The following is a 17,526-nucleotide window of genomic DNA, read 5'->3' on the forward strand; positions in this document are numbered from 1 at the left end:
TATTGATTTATGAGTTGCACAAGGCTGTCCTGTGGCGGAGATAAGTACAGAGGGATCGGTAGATTGTGGTATTCATTGTGGTTGGGAGTGGCACAGCAAATGAGTGACGACTGATAGTTGAATAGTAAAGTGAAATACAAGCGACTTGTGGCCACTAAAGCCAGGCAGACAGAGTTAAAGAGATTGGCTGCTGAGCTATGCATCCTGGATGCGATGAGGATTGTCTGGAGCTAAATGACTGGCTGCTGAAAGTAAAGGTGGGGTCTAATCGGAAACAGTTGCGAGAGTTGCTGACATGCAGGGCTGAACTGCAGGTGGCTACTCTCCTCCTGTTAACTTCAATGTCCTGCAGCAACCAGAGGAGAATACACAACAAAGGACGCTCCCTCCTGTACGCTACCTGGACACCGTGTTCACTGCAGGTGTCAGCACGTGTGTGTACCCACATATGGCAGTGTTTGTGACAAGCCATAGCAAACACCCAGTGTATAAATTGAGGGGTGTTTATGTTTGTGCACACACATGCACGCACGTCTCCCCTGTTCATGGGACCGTCCACCTTGTGACAAGATCAACCTGAAGCTAAAATGCAGAGCAGGCAAGATGTCCTCATCTCTCCTTGTCAATGTTTCTTTGCTAAGAACACCCCTGCCCCTGGGGTCAATAGCTAGCAGTCTGGCAGCCTCTGTTGCCTCCAGCTATCTGTCTCTCTCTAATGAACACACACACACACACACACATACCCATACGCTATAGCTACAGGAAGCTGCATTTTAACCTTAATGAAAGGTGGATTTATATCAAGTTGATGGTCTTATTCACAACAGGATCGACTTGAAATCAAATTATCGAAAAGACAAAAGAAAATGAGAGCAAACATATTGACAAAGGTATGAAGTGTCAACAGTCAGCATGGAATGCTCATATGTAAATTACAAGAAACAATTTCAGGGGAGACACAAAAGCTTCTGATACAACCCTGTCATAAAGGTAAGACGCAGGATAAAATGTCAATAAAAGCAGACTGTAAAATTTTTGAGGGTAAACACAGCTCATTTGCAAGTGATTACAAAGTGTCCCTGAGCCCATGTAGTGATATGGTTATTTAAAGGCTTAATAAAATGGCAAAAATAGGTAAAGGAGGATATTTTAGAGTTCTCCATTAATTTTCATTGTGTTTAATGACATCTATGCACTGAAACAGGGATTTCAATTAACTGGGAAATAATTATTCTAAATTACCCCAAGCATATATTTCTACATATTATACTCCCCAAAAAACATTAATACAAACATTTTTTGTAGTAGTAGTAGTAGTAGTAGTACACCGATATATCTGTGATGGGCCACTATCAGTCAGGCTCTAGCTATCACCTGTCAATGAACTGCTTTACCTGTGGAATGTTTAAGACAGGTGCTTTTTGAGCATTCCACAAGTTTGACTGTCTCTGTTGTTCCATTGAACTAGCTAGAGATGTGTGTTTTACTTTAACACAGTGATTATTATACTGCATACAGTACAACTGGTATTTACATCATGTTAGACAGTTACTGAAAAATTTACGTACAGTTTATACAATAATGACCAAAATGTCAAAATAGGCATGAAAACAACAGACTGTTCATCAGCAGGCTCGCTGACCTCTTTCATTGGTGAGGAATGTTAAACTGTTGCAGGGAGAAGCCGACACGGCCTGCGTATAAGCAGTGATTCAGTTTTATCATGTTGCTTCTGGTCAGATCATTTCTGATGTAAAAACACTTCCCTAAGGGCAGTGTCAGTGGTTATTGGTCAGCTGTAGTCACAGTTAATAATCACATTATCTCTGGCAATTCATCTCTTTTATTAAAAAGCTTCTTATTGGCTGGACAACTAATGAGGAACCTGTTTGTTTTTCAATAGCTCATGTCTTTCTGGTTGAGCTCGTTGGTGCAGTGCAGTCACTTTTGCACACATGACATCATGGGTAGAGGAACAGCAGCCATTTTCTGAGGCCAGCCCTATCATTAGAAAGGAGAAACTAATCTGATAACAGGGCTGCGATAAGAGCACAATACACAGCTTATACCGCAACACAGACTCAGCAGTGCAGGTTGACTGTTTTTCCCATATGCAAATACCAGTCTGGTTTCGAGAAGCGATTCACTTTCGACATCATTTGGTCGGTTGACCGATCAGTGAGGCCACTGTGTATGAGTGTGTGTTTGCCTTGGGAGTGAATCATCTGGCTTACACAACTCTGATGTGTCATGCATCTCACCCTGTGCAATAAAAAGGCAGCTAAGTGCATAGACTTCAGTTTTTGAGGTTTGTACGTATGTATTATTATTATTTTTTTTTTAAAACACAGGATGACAATATCCACTGACAATATGAAAATGACTTATAATAATACTACATTATCAGCTTTTAACATTAACCTGTGCTATTAAAAGGTTTAAGTTAAGGTCTGAAAACAAATCATTTGCAATAATTTCACACTGTTGTAGTTTTCACAGTCAATATTATAGGAACATATATTGTCAAATGTTGGCATTGTAACAACTAGGGCTGCACCTATCGAATATTTTTAGAATCGAGTATTTGCATTGTTAAACAATACCAAATAATACATAATGAAAATGACAGGCCTGTTAAATAGCCCAAGCAATTAGTCTTATACTCACTTCAAAGTAATCGCCTTGATATAGATTTGTGCATCTAGAGCACTAACCATTACTACCAAATAACCTATTAATAATGACTGAAGTAGGCCTATATGGTGTGAGAGAGATGAGTGTGTGTCTGTGTGTGTGTGTGTGTGTGTGTGTGTGTGGAAAGGAGTTATTTGGTGTAGGCTATTACTCTCTTGCAATTTAACCCAAATTAGTTTCCACATCTTAACATGATATCTAGTCCTACCAACATCAAGCTACAGCCTCTACAAATACCATACGCTCTAACTAGCTATGGTAGGCTACGTTAAATTAGCGAACATCAGTGTTTACGTTAGCTTGTGTCGGCGACACTTGGTGAGCTGGTGTTAACAACTGGATGCTTTCGGTTCAGATGATGAATCATTGTTGGCGTGCTGTTGTGGTACGCGAGTTCTGCTTTGCAGTAGACACATTGCACCTTGTTATCTTGTTTTTTAAACGTGAAATGAGCCCAAACTTTGGACACTGGCTCTTCACCATCACACCAACTCAATTCTGAACGTAGTGATGTGTGCCCACAGTAACAGTCTGTGTGGAAAGATGATCCCTGAGCTAAGCAGGCCACATAATGCGGGTGATAGGAATTAAACGAAGCCTTGAGGCAGAGATTCTGCTTGCTTGCATTTTTAGTGTATTCTGTTTATCTAAAATGGGAGCTGTCATTAAAAAAAGAGCATTTAAAATAATTTGATTCTTCAAAATCAATAATTAAAATATGAATCATGGAAATATTTATACTGAAAAACAAAAACAAACAAAAACGCATTATCGGTATTATATAATGACAGCATTATCATTTTCTAAATAATCACAGAACATCTAGAGTGAATAGAAAATTGTATCACAAAAGGGGTCAATGCTCTACAGCCTCTGGGAAGGTTATGCACTCCATTTTAGAAGGGATTACATCAACATAACCAAGGAGGGCAAAGGCTGTTTGATTTAGTGCATTCCCACTGTGTAGAGAGAATTTACCATGGGTGGATAAAAAAACAAAAAAAAACAAAAAAAACACACTGTGTGTGTGTTTGGTGCTTTGTCCAACTCACCCATGACAATCAGCAGCATCTTCCTGCTGCGGATACCAGGAGCCTTCTTCACCTTACACTGGTAGGTGCCTGAGTCCGACGACTTCAGCCCCGTCAGATTGATGGAGGCGTCACCATTTTTGGGGTCAGCTGAGTTGAAATGGACTCGGCCCTTCATGGGTTCATAGTAGTCCTCGTAGGCTCTGTCACCTGAGTACAGGATCACCTGGATGTTTAGGAGGAAGAGTTTGAGTTAAGAACATAAATCTGTTTGCAAAAATAAAAGTGCTTTAAGAAAACAAATAAATCAAGAGCCTTGAAACGGCAGTTGTATGCTTTCTGAAAGTAAAGGCTGTGCTCACTGAACCAACCAAAATATATGGAAGAGAGAAACAGCCTCTCTTTTATCTCTGCAATGCCCTTCAGCCTGGCAGCCTGTGCTGTTCTGCCCTTTATGTGCTTGAGAAGAATAAAGGTGGAACAAACAAAGCGACCACTGTGGAGCAAAATCAACACCTGCTGTGTCAACAAAGAGCGGTAGCCCCCAATTCTGTCCAACTAACTCCCCACCACACAGACACACATACACACACTGTCTGGGTCTGGAAAGCAGCACGGAAATGCCTCGAAATAAAGACCAGGTGGAGCCAAGCAGAAACCTCATGGGGAGATGGAGGAGGGAAAAAAACAAAAACACAGGGAGAAGAACAAGGAGGGGGAAAGAAACGCACACAATGAAAAGAGTTCCCATTCTCTTTCATATACACTGGCATATTCTTCCACATTTCCATGGAGACAGTCATCAACAGGCTTTTCTATGCCACGATCAACACCAGGCATATGCACAGCAATACCCCTGGGTAGCGAGGAGGAGAGAGGAAAAGACTCAACATGCAGGAGGAGAGGAAGAATAATGAACCCATCAGTGGAGGCAGAGCACTCAAAAGAAGCACGAGAAGAGCTAAACAAAAGGAAACACAGTCGGTGAGGTTCTGAGGTGTCAACAGCAAGTTGCTCCAGTGATTTCTGCTCCAGTTCCAAGTCGAAGACTAGCTCCTGGAGCTGTAAGGTAGGCATCCTCGCAACAGGCGCCATGTTCATCTTGTACATATTAGCCACGTAAACAGGTAATGCAGTTAAAATTCCTCCTGGCTCTCAGGGGAGGGAAAACCTATCCTTCTAACTTCACTGGGGATCAAAACATCAGCAGTAATAACAGCAATATGTGAGATGAGACCACGGAGTAGAGGAAATTAAATTGCCCCGAGCTCAGCCAGACAAGAACTCTCACTTGGGCTCGACCACTTCACAGGCACACAGATGGGAGTGCTTACACACATGCACACCTCTAGCAAAAAAATCTGAACTGCACAATAACCTTGAGATTCATGATCCAATGAAAAAAAAATCCCATAAAGAGCCCGGGGAATGAAAATGAAAAGGGCAAATGACTAGACAAGCTGGCGGGGGCTAGAAAGGACAGAAGAGCACTGCTGTCTGTGTGTTGCATTTCATAACAGGTAGGACACTCAATGATACAATCGCCACCTGGCCTGGCCATTCTCAGCGGACGGATAATGCTGCAGAGGTAAAAGACCTCTATTGGCCAGGCTTAGTTTCATCAGACACATGTAAAAATGAGGTCATTGTCATGTGATGCTGTTGTTGCTCAGGGAGGGAAGAGGAAGAGCTGCAGATCATTTGAGAGGCAAAGCAGAGAGCCGTGATACCTGTATACTCTAAACAACCTGCAAAGCAGCTGCAGCCTGCCTTTGAGCTCCCACAGATGCTTTTAACTTCAAGTGCTGCTGCCACATACTTTAACAGGGAAGTATGCTCCCAACAGCTTCACAAGGTTAAAGCAGAATCACCACCTGAAAATGGAACAAGCGTCCTTCAACACTCAAGATATAAAGAGTGTAACAAAACGTGGCCATAAGCGTTCACAATCATTACTAACAAACAATGCAATTTGCACCAAACAGTGTCACGGCTTTATGTCCAAATCCTCCAATACTCTGTCAACATGCACAAATTCCAGTCGAAATAACTTCAGTAAACAAAAAGGCTCTGCTGCTGCGCTCAAGGACAAAAGAGACAGTTTGTAATATATGGGATAAAGCTATGTTTTTTTAATGCATTTTTCCGCTCAAATTCCTCTCCCATTCACCACTCACATTTAGTTCTCATAATTGTTTTCCTCGTTGTTCTCACAGCGGTGGTAAATACTCAGAGAGCATCCTCCTTTCAGCTAATCTGTAGCCAGGCAATGAGAGCCAAATGCAAATGAATGTTACTGTAGGCATGCCTGGCATCTCTCATTCAAGCCCAACAAAGCAACATGCATTAGCTATGCTTCACCACCCTCAAAAAGGCCCTGATGATATGTGGGATATGTCAGATGAAGGAGGACATCATTCCCCACCAGATAGTGGACTGAATGGATAATGCTGCTGTGGCATTACTTCTGATTACATCAATGTAAAGAAAACACAGCTGGAATATATGCTTCATTAATATTAACAAAAAATTGAATGTACTGGTTATTTAAACATACAGGCTCACCGCAGTCATTCTCTCTGCTTTAGAAACAGAGATTCAAGGTCCCAGTTACATGATCCTGTAGAGCAGACAAGTTCTCCACTTTAAAGTTTTATCTGATGGTGGCAGTGCCTTTAAGAGCAGCCTGGATTTGCTCATCTAAAGCCATGTGAGAGCAAAGGTTCACCATGGTTTCTGAGCATTTTGGAGCCTCTGGCTATAAAGTTTAGCCTTCACTCTCATTTCCTTGACTGACCTGGTCGCTTCGGTCCTTGCAGATCGGCCTAATCATCTTAAACAGTGTCACATATACGGATGCAGTAACTTGGAATTAACATGCCGCTAATTATAAAGCATTTACTCTGAGCAAGACTTCATATTAGTTAAAGGCAATACGAATGTGAGCGTGTGTGTGTATAAAGCGAGCAAAATCTGATAGGTCAAGGAGAACAAATACGTTCAGAGAGAGATGTCTGGCCCATTTAAATTCCTACAAAGTTTTGGCAACATAAGCGGGTGTGCAGATAGAGCTCAGCAAAATGGCACGTTATAGAGAAAATAAACTGTGGAACCAGATGCAATTTGAGAACATTTGAAATATTTCCACAGCTGCATTAAGACAAGCAGAGAATGAGGCCCCGAGTGGGGAACCACCCACACTGAATTCTGTGGCCCTTGCAGCATCAGTGAAACACTGGTAAAATAAGTCCTTTGAAAAATCACCATATCAAAATGTAACTGTAAGTACCACTGATATATCAAAAATAAACAATGATTGAACCTTTTAACTTCACCTCCCTGCCTTTCCCCACTACTCCAGCTAATAATTCAGAGCTAAAAAAGGAATAGGGAAAGGACAAATAGATTGGGGTAATTGGTGTCAAAAGTACAGAAACAGAGACCACAGCGACCATATGCAGGTGCACAGAGGTCTACCTGGGTGAAAGAAGGGCTGGTTGGGACAGAGAAGACAGTGGGTGAATGACAGTGACAGAGAAGTCTAATGATGGGCCTGTGACCTATTTCTAACATTCGGCCAAAAACAACTTAAGCCACAGGATACGGGGGAGAAAAAGAGAGTGGAGAAGAGGGATGAGAAGGCTTTGTGACAGGTGGGAGGTATAGAGCCACAGGAGAGGACCACACCACTGCAATGATCTGTAGCAAGAATCCGTCTCCATGGCTGTAAAAGCCCTAAGGGTGTGTGGAGATCCTGTAGAGTTGTGTAGTCTTCCCGTTCCATGGCTGAGAGCCATGCTGGAAAGGAAAGACACTGCCTGGACTAAAGACAGCTCCCATCGCTCCCACAATGTGTCTGTGAGCACAAATGCCCGATAGAAGTACATCCGTCTCAGGTTACATTTGTATTGTACACTGTTTACTTCCTACATAACAATACCTTGAGGAAATAAATGCCTAGTGTACAACCTGTATTGCATTTCACCAACAGCTGTAAGAAGGGATCTGAAGACGTCCCTTCGGGCGCTGTGAAATAATAAAATAATTGACCGATTCATTGATAATTAACATCATGGTTTGCAGCTGTCTTGCACAAGATACCAAACCACGCAGACACCAACGCAACAGAGCAAGTGCAAACAAATGAGGAGCTTTGAAAGTCTTTAAACCTAAGAAAACATTTTTACAAATGATTTCTGTTTTTGACATATTGCTGGGGAGTGTGTGACAGAATTTCTGAAGTTAGATAAAGAAGATCAGGTTGCAAAGATTCTGTGAACTAACTACCAAAACGCAAGAGCAAAGCCTGGCTTCACTGAACATAGATAAAATAACTGTGCTAGATAAAAGTCCATCACACAACAGACAATTACTGCAAAATGTACTTTCATATGCTTTGCAGGGAACATCTTGACGTACCACTTTGTCTTCTTTCTGGTTGTCAGAGGATAACAAGCTCCACTCAATATCCAGTGGTCCAGAATCTTCAGGGGCCAGAGTGAACTGACAGTCCAGCTTCACACCCTGACCACTGGCCTTCTCTATCGATGTCTGCCCCGTAGATGTGATCTCCAGGCCAGAGGCCAAACCTGGACAGGTACACAAAGAGGAAATCAATGTCAATGTGTAACATACATATTAATGAAATAATGAGTGGACAAACCTTTTCAAGATCTTTTAAATATACCATTGAATGCAATTTCTAACTCCTTTCAGGATCACATCAGTCAAAGAATGAAGGGGTACCAGCTGGGATAAAAAGGAATACAATTAAGATGATAAACTTTATTTAATAATCTTGTCAATTTTAACAATGAAATTCTTTAGAAACCATTTATTAAGCAATTGTTTATTGTAAAGTTGCAACGGACATTGATAATACTTTGAAAATGGTTAATAACTACCATATAGTTCCTCTATAAACTTTATTTGGACGGCCAATATAAAGTTGCAACTGATGTTTGTATGATGTCACCTGTTTACCTTCACAATTACCATAAATTCCAGTTTCTTTGTTTCAATCACTTATCAGACCAGGTGTTTATTTGGGACGAGGCAGCAATTTGGGACAGGCGTTTAATTCAATTGTGAAGTTGTTGCGGTGGAGGAAATGATTTAGCCAACCAGCACTCGCGGCAAACTCCTCATCTCTGCTGTCACTCACAGTGGCATTCATTTGTTTTGCCATCGCCCTGATCATTTTGCGGGACACTCTCTCGTGGCGTGCCCGTTTATTGATAACCGATTCCCGCATGTTTATCTCAAGCTCCTCACTAGCCTTCTTCCTACCTCCACCAGGCAGCCTGGCCCTTTTGCTGTCTTCCTTGGACAGATGCTAAAGCTCAGTTTTATTATTATTTTTTTTTATCTCTCACTCCCTTGGGGTCGACAGAGAAACGTCTAGCAGCTGCTTCTCCCGAGTTTTCCTCTGTATATTTTACAACAGAAAAGTTTGAATTTCAAGTTGTACTTTTTATTTTTTTTGCTGCACTGGAGCCATGGCGATCATCAATGACATACTGACTGAGAGAAAGCAAGCACAATATGTGAAAAAGGCAAAGAAGAAAAACGTGCAGTGTCAGTGGAAGATGTCTTCCTCCTTGATTTTTTAAAAAATAAATTAGACCCGGCATTTATTTGGAACCGGCGGTTATTTACCAAAATATACACCTGCACCCGCCATTTAAAGGGGACCCTGCAGTTAACTGAAACCCGGCTATTATTTGGTAATTTGCGGTTTTTGAACTTGCAGTTGAAACACACTTTTGCTTTAACTTCTAATTCTGAAGTAAATACTGATTGCACAAAATATGGCTGGAGAGAAATTACTCCATCTGCATATAGATTGGTACCCTTCGAAATCTTGTTATTCAGTCTGCCGCTGGGCTTGCTTCTTCCCCGGATACATGAAGGAAGAATCATGGCACAAAGGAACAACCAAAACAGGAGGAGGCATTGTTTTCCCTGGCCAACATCCCCTGATAACGCTGGAACAAATTTAATAAATAGATAGTGAGGAAAAACAAGAGTGAACGGGTGGGCATTCACTCAATGTAGAGCGCTCCGGTGTTGTCTCAAAGACTGTTCCCTGCTGATGTGTGTTCCCCTCTTACTATTGGGACTTGGGACATTTCAAAACTGCCATTTTTTCCACCAGATCAGTTAGTAACAAAACCTGCCTACTTATTATTACAACTGGGTGTTTCCCTTTTAATAGCACTGAGGTTGCATTTCTAGGTCAAACTGTGATTCTGACAACTGCTTGTTGCTTTGGTCAGTAGCCGGGCAGTAACCATGTTGCCATGTAACAGTAATACTAGGAGGTAGGAATTAGCCTGTTTATGCTTTAATAAATGGTATATAAAGCCTTTCATTGGTTGGTTTCTGTCAAATAACTATTAACTAAAGTTAAATTAAGTATTAATTTACCATTTAATAATTATAAATGTGTTACAAATGAATGTAAGTACGTCCCAGCTGTATCTCACATTTTGAATATGAATACTAAAAGCACTTTAAACTCAGTTACATTAAGTTGGCTGCTATAGCCTTGATATTGGGGGGGACGACAAAAAAAATAAAAAAATCTGCACATGGTTAATTAGCCCACCGTAAGTTTTATGTGCAACATTTTAGCCAGAAGGTTTTTACCTGGCATTAACCAGGCAACTAAGGTTTTTTACAAGCTTGTTTTTCATCTCTAGCTTTGGCTGCACAAACAGCTTTTCTTTCGATCGTTTCAAATGTACTTTTTGTAGTTTGTTCAAACTGTGACCAAATGAGCAAAACTTTTGTAGGAATAGTTGGCTACACTGAGATTCAGAAGAAAAAAGGAGATGTGCTTCCAGACCACACAGTCACAGCGCTATAGAGAAACTTTGTGATTAACTGTTGCTTACATCATCAAGTATTTAACTGCTTTTGGCGAGTACCAATGTGCATTTCTAACGTTGTGCAAAATGACTGACAGAAGACTACATATTTTAATTTGTCAGGTTTTTGTTGATGAAAACATTTTCAGCTGGCTGTCAAATGTTTGGATTGTGGGAATGTGTCACTCATAAAATAAACATGGCTACATCTTGTCTGAGACGTAACTCTTAAGATATGCATAATGTAAATCACACAGTAGGGGGGAAAAAGAGACTAATAGAGCAGAACATAGCTTAGCTGAAGGAACGAAGATAATAATAAAGAGAAACTGTAGCCCTTCACCAAACTGGAGCAGGCTCTTAAGCATTTATTCTTAGAACGAATAAACATAATTTCCTGGTGACATCAACTGGTTTAAGATTCTCCATTCAATAAGAGATTTAAGCCGCGGCAAGGAACATAGTCCATAGAGAATGCAGTTGTCACATGCTGCCTCGACACATTAAAATCCTTCTGACAGCCTGCCACCTTCCAGTCAGCATGCAGGGAGAGAACAGATTTAGAGAAAAAAAGGAATCACCACAATATGTTGCAGCTAAATAGCTCTGTAAATGTTACACTTATGTCGCACAAACGACACCAAAACACATAAGTGAAATTTTCTGCTGATAAAAGAGAATTTTCTCTCCATTTAAAAACCAAAAAAAAAACAGAACATTTTCTTTAGCTACATCTGCATCTCATTTAAATGCCTTTAGACCAACTGACAGATGAAGCTGACTCTAATGTGCAACGAAAATTGTTGAAACTGGAGCCAAACCTGCCTACCGCATACAATTTGTTAACCTCTTTTCTCCTCCTTGAGAGGCTTGTTTCTAATTACAAGGTTTCCATAAAAGACAAACAAACATGAGAATACGCATCTAGACAGATGCAGAAACAGAAATGGATCTCAACTGGTGTTTAACTCATATTATATATGTGCTACTGTAGTGGTTTGTTTGTACAAGCCTTTAAACTCTTTATGAGATACAGAAGCTTGCAGTTCTCCCTGTCTCCTAACCCACCAGACTGCTTCCTTTGTTTTATAAATATCAAAACATGGCAGTTGGAGGACATGACGGAGGGCACTAAGATTAGCATCTAATGCACCATAGGTTGTACTGCTTCTCATTCAAATGTACAGACACTATGTGCAAGGTTGAGGGAACTGTTAAAGGATAAACTCACCTAAAAATGAAAGTTCGGTCATTATACTGTAGTTGGGGTACTTGTTTTAAAAAGAGAAAAAACAACATAGTACAAATAAAATGGTTCAATAGAGCTCCTCCAGTGTAATCCAAGTCTAACGAAGCCCAGAGGACCCAAAATGAGTTGACAAGACGTTTGTTGCCGTGAAACTCCCATGTTTCCTCAGATTTCCTGGGTTAGTAGATAACGACTCAATTTTCATTTTCGGTTGAAATCTTTTGACACAGAGAGCGCTCCGTAAATCAAAATATTCATTTTGCATTGACCAGGATGTTTAGACAGAGAGGATATTGCCAGCTGATTGTGTGATGGAGGTTTCTAGCCCCTGGCCCTCAGGGTATAGAGGGGTGTGAGCTACAGGTTGATGTCCCTGCCGCATCTCATGTCCATCAGTTCCGTTTCGGCCCAAAACCTCAATTCCCTCTGGGCTGTTGTAGACAAGTGAATGAAAATATACCACAGAGGCTTACACACACACACATAGAGAGTGACAGTCTCAGTCACACCCACTATTGTTGAAGCTCAGAGCCTGTAAGCGCTTGATATGGTTGCAAAGCACAAGCATGGTTTTATTCCCCCGGCCACCGGTGCTGCAGCTGGTCGCTTCAGCCCAGAGATTTTGACAGACGCCCTTGATGGGAGCGATCCATCGCCTTCAGCAGAAGCAAGAGAAATGGGGAGCAATATAGGGAGAACTGAGATATGTGTCTATCACTGTCAAAATGCATACACGGCTTGGCATCTGCATGACGGAAAGCTGTGTCAATTCATCAAGCACTTAAAGAAGCCAGGGCATTTTTCAAAGTTGTGCTTAGAAAAGGGAGAAAATTGCATTCTGTGAAAAAAAGGAAGTATTCAGCTGGAACAGTTTGTCGGCGGGTCTGACGGGTAATAAGGGATACTGCCTAATGTACTTGTTAAATCAATGACAGAGGCAGCGTTTGTTTAAGTTACAGCTCAGCCAGAGGCTTCAATTGAGACACAAATGATAAAAAGTGCCATTTCAGGATATCATCCCTTCCACTGGTTTGCCTTTAAACTTGCCCATCTAGCAGATCAGGTAGCAACAGTGCAAAGGCAGTGGAACATAAACATCATAAGTGTAATTTACAAGATGGGAAACTATAAACATGTTTAATCCTGCCAATGCACGAATAAAGAGCAGGGTTGTTTTCTTACAAGTCACAGTAAATCTGCATTTATAGCAGACCGACACATAATGTAATGCTAGGGCTTCACGATATGTTAAGAATATCATACTGCGATTATTTATACACATATTACAGAGGAAACGATTATTTTTTCCATCACATTTTTTGTTTTCACTGATAAATCTATTAGAATCATAATGATGTGACACGTGTTGGAGTCTGTAGCAAACAAACGTGTTTTCTTACACCTGGAGAACAAGATTAGGTGGTTAGGACATCTCCGAAGCTTCTGAGATGTGGATATTGCAATTTCAATAACAATGATTTATTGTGGGCCAGTAATAGAAACTGATTCTACGATCATCTTTTCCCTATGAATGATGGGGTCACATATTTTCTGAAGTGTGAACAGTTTTGTTCATTTTTTTAGGATACTGGACCATGGTGATGTGACCAATCAGATTTAGCAACAATGAGTCAATCTGTTACAATGTTTGTGTGGGTGTTTGCTTATGTTTCCCGTCAATGAAGCCTGATCAAACCACACCCACCCCATTACAGTCCTGATGGTGCAGGAGGGTAATGCTCCAGAATCTTTTACTTCAAATGAAGCTTATCGTGGGTTCTAATTTTAAACTCCTGAAGATGTGGATTCAAATCTTCAGTATTTCTGTGCCTAGGGATGCTGCTACGTAAGGATTGTGTGAGCGTGGATGGATCATATTTGATCGGCAGTGGTGCGGTAACATACATGAGTACGTGAAATCAACTTTTTTCCAACAGAGTGCTGCTTACTTTTAATCAGTGAGAGGAAGACAGCCAATAATACAGCAAATCTGTCATGAAAAAATGACCTACACCATCTGAACTTGGCAGAAAATGTGTGTTTATTTGGGACCCCATTACTCGTTATAAAAACTATGATTGAGAGCAATGGTTTTGAGGGCCTTTAACATAACAAATTATCGCGAGTAATTAAAAAATAACAGCCCTTGTCAAAGCCCACAGAATATAGCAAGTTTTATGACTCTTGTTTGGAACAAATGCTATGATTAATGGAAGGTTTCAACACAACTGGCTGGGGAAAAAAAACATCCCCTACCACAAGCTGCTGAGAGTGGAATAACACAAATAACCCTGCTGCTCATAAAGGCAGCTCACAATGTTAATCAGTAACTACCAGCTATCAACACATACTGTACATACAACATGTGAACCCTGGGGCATGTGACTTGGAGCAGAAATTATCTTACTGAGCTCAAAGAGAGAGTGCTTCATATAATCACTGACTTATATGGGGTGACCGTCAGTCTTTATTTAGACTAATGGCACCTCCGCTAAGTAAACTGACCTTCTTCCTCAAAGGTAATATAATCTCCTGAAAAGAGACACCATCATTACAGTCCAAGAAAAACTATGAGAAATAGACTGTTGGTAAATGCACTCATGCATGTACACCAGATATACACAATTTCCTTGAGCTCACTCTGTGCTGTTGTAGTGTTCTACGGTGAATGTACTTGTGTGTCCGTGTAGTGGGGGAGGGTATGCTGGGTAATTAAAAAGTCTGTCTTAATAACTATTCATGTCTGCCTGTGTCTCTGTGAGTGTCTCTTTCCCTCCAGTCTCCACCACACTGACTGACACAGCACATCCCAGTGTGGTTACTGGGAGACCGGGAATGAACAAGAGGAATTTCGGGTGTCAGCGTGCCCCACCCAAATACCCCACTGCCATTCATTCACTCACTCACCCCCCCCACCCTAACTCGCCATCCCTCCCTGTCTGTCCTCCTCCTCTCTAACACACCCCTGATTGTGGAGTGCCAATCCCCCAGGCCTCCAATTCTCTCCGGTCCTGCTGATTGTAACCCCACCACCCGCCCCCTCCACCTTTGTCAGCATACAATAGGGAGCGAATCCTGTCTCCTGGCAACCAATCCCTCGGAGAAGGTTGCCGTGGTGCTTAAGAGACGGCATGAGAGAGAGTGAGAAAGAGGTTAAGTAAAGTAGGTAGTGACAGAAAGGAGAGTTATGAAAAGGAAAGTTAACGTTACTTCTGTGTTCAAACAATCATTTGTGGAAGTCGACAAACTAACAAATGTAATCTGTCATGGTGAAGCAACTTTACGAACATCCATGTGGTTTCAGTTTTATTAAACACGGACTACACAGCAGTTTCACTGAAAATGATTATGGTGACTGAGATAAATGGCAAATTATTCCTTGAGCCAATTAAATCAAAATCTATGTCAACTTTAATGTATGGTGCTGCTTGTTTATTTATTTATTTCGGCAAAAAATTAATAAAAAATAAAGAGTCTGAGAAATCCAGCATGACAGCCCAGATGGATGATACCACTATTGATAACCTGGAGTGGTAAAAGTTGGCAAAGTTCCAATGATGCTTATATTAGCTCATGGTAATCTTTGCAATCATTAATACTAGGGACGCGACATTTTTTCACTTCCGATCCCGATACCTGAATTTGGATATCTGCCAATAGCATACTATTCCGATACCAGAGCTCTGTTTGCTTTAATGTTAGTGTTAATGTTAGCATTTTAAATGGCTGATTGCGTTAGTGATGATGAATGTCGCAAGGGAGCTTCTGCCTCTCTGAATAACGGCTTTTCAAACATTGCATTTTGCTGTCTTGATTTGAGGTGTTTCCAGTGTAGAATATTTCCACACAACAGACATGTTGGCTAGCCACAGTGCTGCTCAATGCTAGCCTGCTAGCCGGCTGCAAACTGTGGAATGGATTTCCTGAGCGGGGGCATGTCTCATAAGTCTGTGTCTCATTGAGCTATGCCTCAGTTCAACAGTTTGCAGCCAGCTAGCAGACTAGCCAGCAGGAATCACTTCAGGAGTGATTTAAGCAGACAACGTTAACGCACAGACATTGCTCATGGATCGGCAGGTTGGATCAGAAATTTCTGATCCGTGAATTACGTCAGTATCAGAGCAGATACTGGATTGGATCGGCCCAATCCCTAATTAATACAAAACAATCCTGGTATTGATCCTTTAAATATGATTATTTAATGAATTGTGACCTACATTAAAACTTTTCTTTGCTTACTTAAAATCTATAGTGATACACGGCTATTGAATTTCATATTAGATAAGGCTTGATTAAATAAAGGGGAGTGTGGAGCCTTGGCGAAGGTATAAACTCGACTGTGCCTGCATGAAAAGGTATCAATAAAAAATTGATACTGTTGACACAACTGTTGATATTGAGTTGACACATGCTTTACTTTAAAGCCCACATATGAACCAAATTAACTTAGATTGTACTTAATGTTGTGTCAAATGTTACTGGTACTTTTCAAGCCATTGCACTGACGTTAGAAATGACAGTACTGAATGGTATAAAATGATACACTTCCAACATATCTGCAATACTTATCGGCTTGTCTGATTCATTGGTCTACTGTAGCTCTGGCTTGCAACCAGGAGAGATTAGTTTCTCTGTACATAGATTTCCAAGTATGGATAGCATTGACGTCAAAGTGTTTTGTCAGAGGTCTTCCATGGCAGGCATGAGACTAAGCTATGTGGTGTGAGTGGTAGTTCTAGCAGACAGCATAACCTGTAAGACCAAGAGATTGTTTGACAAGCTGACCTCTCCTGAACCCTCTGCTATCTAAGCTAAAGACCCCCAGAATCTTGGCGGGGGCACAGTGGTTCATAAGCCTCTTTCACCATCCTTTGACCTTAAAGAGCATCCTTTGGAATAAAGTCTGAGAAGCCAAGTCTTACCATGGGGACATAAAGGCAACAGCTATTTCAGGCTCACAACGGCTACAAGAGAAAGCTCGGCTAGGTGAGAGAGGTCAATGATGCTGCACATGGATTTACTTCTGTTTACTGCCTTTAATGTTTGTGTATCAGTGGCAGTGAAAGCACTCATTCAGTATTACAGCCAGATAGCTACAAAGAAATGTGTTTGTGTGTATAGCATGGTAAATGGTTCCAAGAATGGACAGAAACATGACAGAAAAATCTGAATTTATATTTTTATGAACAATAAGTGAGTAAGTGGGAGTGGAAATATTTTCAGTTAGTGCTCCTTTAAAAAAACAGTCACGCACAGTAAAAAATCATTAAAGTATTATGCTCAACGAAAGAGAAAGAAAGCATCTGACTTAATAAAACAAACACACAAAAGAAAGTATGACAGAACCTCTGAAGAGTGTGGCATGTCTCCTGGATGTTCATTGATGGTGGGATGAACATTAGTGATTCATTATGGTGAAACTGCTGTCTGTGGGCTCTGGAATGACCAAATTAAACAGCACGAGTCAAGCCAGTCCCCTGTGACCATGCCGTAGAACATCAATTATTTCGAGCACAGCGGAGGATAACTTCATAACTTGGTCGCTGCTCAAAAAGAAGGCTCTGAATGCTCGCCCCAGTGCCCCCGCTGGAACTATTCAATTCGAAGCAATGTGGGTGCCCCGAGAGCAAGCTTGGCCGTGGTTTATTTAGTGTTGCGGAGGGCTGGGACTGTTGAACCA

General features: G+C 41.1%; 1 protein-coding gene across 1 annotated transcript in view; it reads right to left on the reverse strand.

The window, feature by feature from the left end:
• cxadr (CXADR Ig-like cell adhesion molecule) overlaps positions 1-17,526 on the reverse strand; it is a 41,745-nt gene that overhangs the window by 7,424 nt on the left and 16,795 nt on the right. Inside the window, exons 2-3 of the mRNA XM_037118529.1 lie at positions 8,145-8,314; positions 3,747-3,951 (exon numbers count right to left, since the gene is read on the reverse strand). Of these exons, the coding sequence (XP_036974424.1) occupies positions 3,747-3,951; positions 8,145-8,314 (375 nt within the window). The remainder of the gene's footprint in view (positions 1-3,746; positions 3,952-8,144; positions 8,315-17,526) is intronic.

The sequence above is a fragment of the Acanthopagrus latus genome, chromosome 13, assembly GCF_904848185.1.
Source record: "Acanthopagrus latus isolate v.2019 chromosome 13, fAcaLat1.1, whole genome shotgun sequence".
Classification (NCBI taxonomy): Eukaryota; Metazoa; Chordata; class Actinopteri; order Spariformes; family Sparidae; genus Acanthopagrus; species Acanthopagrus latus.